The sequence below is a fragment of the Aplidium turbinatum genome, chromosome 4 (assembly GCF_918807975.1).
Source record: "Aplidium turbinatum chromosome 4, kaAplTurb1.1, whole genome shotgun sequence".
NCBI classification, from domain to species: Eukaryota; Metazoa; Chordata; class Ascidiacea; order Aplousobranchia; family Polyclinidae; genus Aplidium; species Aplidium turbinatum.
Window position 1 is genome coordinate 8,228,025 of NC_137475.1, and position 5,145 is coordinate 8,233,169.

General features: G+C 41.9%; 1 protein-coding gene across 1 annotated transcript; it reads right to left on the reverse strand.

Annotated features, from left to right (window-relative positions):
- Positions 1-1,521: 1,521 nt before the first annotated feature.
- Positions 1,522-4,247, reverse strand: LOC145769606 (hematopoietic prostaglandin D synthase-like). Its single transcript, XM_082581271.1, has 4 exons — positions 4,068-4,247; positions 3,403-3,605; positions 3,189-3,278; positions 1,522-1,819 (listed from the first exon to the last, which is right to left on the reverse strand). The coding sequence occupies exons 1-4, from the start codon at positions 4,198-4,200 to the stop codon at positions 1,652-1,654; spliced, it is 594 nt and encodes a 197-aa protein (XP_082437397.1). The 5' UTR covers positions 4,201-4,247; the 3' UTR covers positions 1,522-1,651.
- Positions 4,248-5,145: the final 898 nt, after the last annotated feature.

Sequence of the window (5,145 nt, forward strand, 5' to 3'; positions counted from 1 at the left end):
AGTGCAATTTTAGTTGGTTAGTTTTCCGAAATCCAGTCTGAATTGGTTTCACAGCCCCGCCTAACCACACAAGTCTCCATATATGGTCATGGAACTTATCAGGAATAGAAGCTTCACCTTCACCACCAGAAACTCACAGCGAAGCAGACTGAGACGCCTGAAAAACGGTGTCACACAAGCATCGGTCCTGGCTCTACTTCTTTTCAACATCTACAGTTTCTACACCCACGATCTGCCAACCACGGTCTCAGTAAAGTAAGCTTATGCAAACGACCTGGCAACTCTCCGCTCCACAAAGTCCTGGAAAAACCTAGAAGACACCTTGAGCCAGGATATGAAAAACCTCTCACCTTATCTGCAGAACTGGCGGCTGAAACTCACCGAAACCAAACCGGTATCGAAGCTTTCTACATACACAATTGGGAAGCTGATCGTAAGCCTCATGTCCAAAATAATGGAAAACCCCCGTTCTTCTTCCTCGAACCAAACTACCTTGAGATGACACTGGACAGATCGCTCACATAGCCTACCTCTACCATTTGGTGTCACTGCGCAAGAAACCGACATCCCCGCTGCGCTACTCAAGGGCCTGGCAGGCTCCAGCTGAGGGGCGAGGGCTGACACTTTGCCTATAGCAGCCTTAGTCCTTGTCTACTCTTCAGCAGAGTAGCCTACTGTGCATCTGTTTGGTGCCGCAGTGCTCACTACCACAAGCATCGACACTACAATAAACTGCGCCCAGCGTACAGTGACTGGATGCCTGCGTCCCACACCATTGGACAATCTCCCCATTCTCGCTGGCATCCAACCTACTGAGTGTCGCTAAAAGGTCACTCTATCTCTCGGCAGAACGGCGCTGGAACCTAACCATCTTCTCTATGACAAGATTTATGCTCCCACAAACGAGCAATCCTGTCGACTAAAATCAAGACGCCCATTTGTGCCAGCCGCTCAGCTAATTAACGAAGCTGATGAACAAATTCTGAATGGAAGTTAAGTACCAACAGACCCAATTCGTTCATTTCCGGCGCCGACACGCGTCCCATTGGCCTGACACCAAACGAAAGACAGGCATGGGTGCGCCTCAACCGTCTCCGTACGGGCGTCAGGGTTTTGCGCTCAACCATGTACCAATGGCCTCTTCTTCCTCCTGTGAATGCGGTGCCGAGGAACGGACCGCAGACCACATCATCAATGACTGTACCATCTTCAAGTCACCTAACGGAGTAGAAGGTCTGCGCGTCTTGGATGATGAAACCAAAGAATGGCTAGGCTCACACAACGACGACGAATTGGGTGCGAAAAAGATTGTTTGCTGTAATAAGGGGTTTCTATTTTGGCTGCCAAAAAGAAGCTCTGGTGAGCCATGCTTGATTACCGGAAAAATAAAAGTTTCTAGGCCTGCAATCCCTTTCTCCGGTGTAAATTTGCTTAGACTTAGGCCTCTATATAAAATGGGATATGCGTGCTGTTAATTTGCTGAAAAAGCGTTATGTTCTAAACGTGCTTTGCAAATGACGAAATTGTGAAAAACACCAAGGTTTATTTTAAAAATCTTAATTTATGTAAAATTTCAATTGAGTTAGTTACATTAACTTGTTCAGCCTTTTAAAAACAATCACTTTTGGCTGAGTGAAGCTGTTAACTGTCTTTAAAACTGTGCTTCTGGACGCTTCTTTATCCAAGCAGCAATTCTTGGTCTTTTTGCAACTCTCTCCACCAATTGCTTCAACTTTGGATATGCAACCAGCAAGTCAGGTTTATATCTACTGAATAGTGTTCCAAAGTTCAAAATGACAATGTCAGCGTAGGAAAATTTCTATAAACAAAACAAGTGTTTTCAAACTTTTGCGAAATTATAGCCTACAAGTAGCCTATTTCACGAAATAGGCTACGGACAAGTAGCCCTATCCGCCCCGGTAGCTCAACTGGATACCGCGTGACTTCGTAAACGAAGAAGCTTCAAGATCAAGCGACGTTGGGTCAACCCTCGAAGTGTGCGCTTCAGCAACGCATTCTGAGGACTGCTCTCCACTCAGCGGCACCTATCGGATGGAATAATTCTCCAGCAACAACACTTCAACAATTTCGAAAACTTCACTCTGTCAATGTCAGTAACCGACTAACCTGCCCTGCGTCAAAAGCTTCTACAAGTAAGCTTATGCAAGACCAATAAGCTATGTCTCTATGTTGAGTCTGGATGCAACCTATTTCGTCCCCTGAAAAATTCGTACCCCGATGTCGTACCCTGAAATCGGAGTAACAATATCAAATTTCGACCTATTTCGTCCCCTGAAAAAATCGAGAGAAATTTTGAAATGTTTGCGGCAACTCCGATCAGCGACTTCGGCTCTGTTGTTTTTTCTCGATCTTTTCAGGGTACAAAATGTTCAGGGGACGAAATAGGTTGCACCCGTTGAGTCTCTATGTTTTCTTGTTGCTAATTCCTTTGTTGAATTCACTTGTTAAATTTTTCCATTGGAAATGACAAAATTACTGCATTTTCTGAGTAAATTGCGGGCCTCTTAATTTGCGGGCCCTGTGCGATCGCACGGTTTGCACACCTCAAAAACCGGCTCTGTGCAAGACTATCAGAAATAAACTATCAAGGCTGTGTTAGTCCGACGATAAGGATTCAAAACCAAACCAAGCCACTGGTGTTTTATAGCACTGTTGAGTGCCTCAAGGCAATATTGAGCGTGCCACAGGAAAAGATGTCTTCACCATGTATTTGTTTTCTTACTTTTAATGTAGAGTTTAAGTATGAGTTTGGTTGTTGGTTTGTTAGTTTGAATTCTTATCCTCGGACTGACAAGCTATTGAAATGTTATTCCAGGTAGTTCTGCATAATTGTACAGTAAAGGCCTTGAACCGCTAATGACGCTTGGCCGGTTACCGAGATTGACAGGGTGAAGTTTCCTCTGGTTGAAATGTTGTTATGTTTGAATCTACCCTTTCACCAGCTGAATGGAAAGCTGTCTTGAAATGCATTGCTCAAATGCATAGGCTACCCCAAGAACCGAACCAGCGCAGCTTGATTTTGAAGTTTTCGCGCAGAAATTTAGGCACTTGCTGATCACTCAGCTCATGGGGCGGATATTAACATCATTAGTAAGCTAACAAGACATAAAAACAATGCTTTTGTGCCTATGACTCTATTGCTTGTAGTCAATCTCTATGCGCTGTACCTTGCCAATGAAGTGCGGTTCCTTTTCTTCTTTCTCTGCGAACTTTTTTTCAAATTTTTCAAATGCTGGCATCACTTTAGTCTCGAGTCGCTAAAAATAAAAGTAAAATTGCTCGTGTAATAACAATAGGTATTAATGTTGGTCATGCTTCATCATAAAATTACTATTGCATTAAAATCTTGATGGGCTGCAATCCAATCGCATGTGGACTTACCTCTTTTCGCTGTTCTTCAGACATGCGGGGAAGGCCAGCCGAGGCTTCCATCAATGTTTCAAGTATCATGTCGGCATAAGCTTTTTGTAGTGATGTTTCTGGTTCCAAATTGAACTCCCTAGCCAAGTAGCGCACAATGGAACAAGACTGTGGCAAAGGATTTCCATCTATTTCCAGAATTGGAACCTGGCCAAATGGTGTTTCTGCGATAAGAGGTTGCTGTAACTTACAACGATTTTCAACCAAATGGGACCGACATTTTTATAACTATAGCCTACTGTAGAACGTGAAAAACATAAGTTTTGTGAAATGGTGATGAATTGAAACACTCACAAGAGTGAATTTTCTGCGCTTTTTTAATATTAGGCTTTTGCAACCAAGAGCAGCATTGGGCTATGATTGAGCTAGAAAGCTAGATGAAAACACCATTTGAGATGAAAATTTTAAGAACATTTTTTTACTTCGTAAACTTGTTGCTCAAAAAGTATTTTTGATAGGCTACAATACTTCGAAAAATCGTTACGTCGACGTACTGTAAGTTACAATCAACACAGCCATTGCTGGAGCATTTGCTTAAACCTTAAATCGTCTGTGCTTGCATTATACTTTTTTATGTCAAGGAAAAAGTACTGTTCATCGAAATAACAAAATCAAAAGTAGCCTACTTAGTTTGTATGCTGGCCAGTTTTCCCGTTCAATTCTAAAATCTTCGTATTCAGTTTCACTTTCAGCAAACATGTAGCGCATGATCTCTGCGCGTCCTTGGGCGTTGAAGTAAATCAATTTGTATGAAGGCATTGTGAAATCAGCAAATATGATTTGAGATCTAAGAATAGCAGTTGTAGTCTAATTTGAAAGAATAATAATCATTTATCATTCGCTATCTCCGCTTGCAGCAGATTGCACATCAAAATGGGTTACTTGACAGGGTTCCATGTGATTTTATGAGCCGTACTGCTTCCATGCTGGCTCAAGGCAGATTGGAAGAGGGTGATATGTCACCAGATTATTACCCGATTTATCATCACTGTGTTATGCAAGAAAGAACACAATCGGTACCCTTTTTAAAGTCTTTGGTATGACCCGACCTGGAATCGACCCCAGGGCTGAAAGAATAGAGGGCTACTAATTATAATTAGGACTCTTGAAAACAAAACTATTTAGATTTGCACTTGATCTTCAACAGTTGAGTACGCTGAACAGATTTTCGCCTTACGATACTAAAGTATGCGTAGAAGACAACTTAATTGTTTGAGATTTCACTTGCATTGAAGTAGCCATTGAAACTGAGTGCTATGAGTCCGATACTCCGACCGGTGATATTATAGACCTTATGAAACTAGCGCTAATTCTTTCGTGCTTAGCCACAGCATTGAAGCAATAAATTTAAAATGATAATGTACTGTATTTGGCTATGCTGCCACATGCCACTGCGCTGACACTTTCAGAAAACAGTTTTCTGCTAAATACTGGTTGCTTGGCATTATCTTGCATCACAGCAGCGTAGCCTATGTATGTAGTGTGCTTCTACCTTGAGCAAATTAAAAGTTTGTTGGAAGGTTTTTTTCTGATTCATTCGATATAAAAGATTATTTTGTTAATAATTAACCTCATTCTTTCACCAGCCCCAAACTTTATCCTTTAGAAATCAGGTTGTTTTTAAAATATCTGTACGTAATGCAAGTCCAAACTAGTTAGTTCGCTTACTTTCGACAGACCTGCACTTTTTACTTTGAGGTGGTC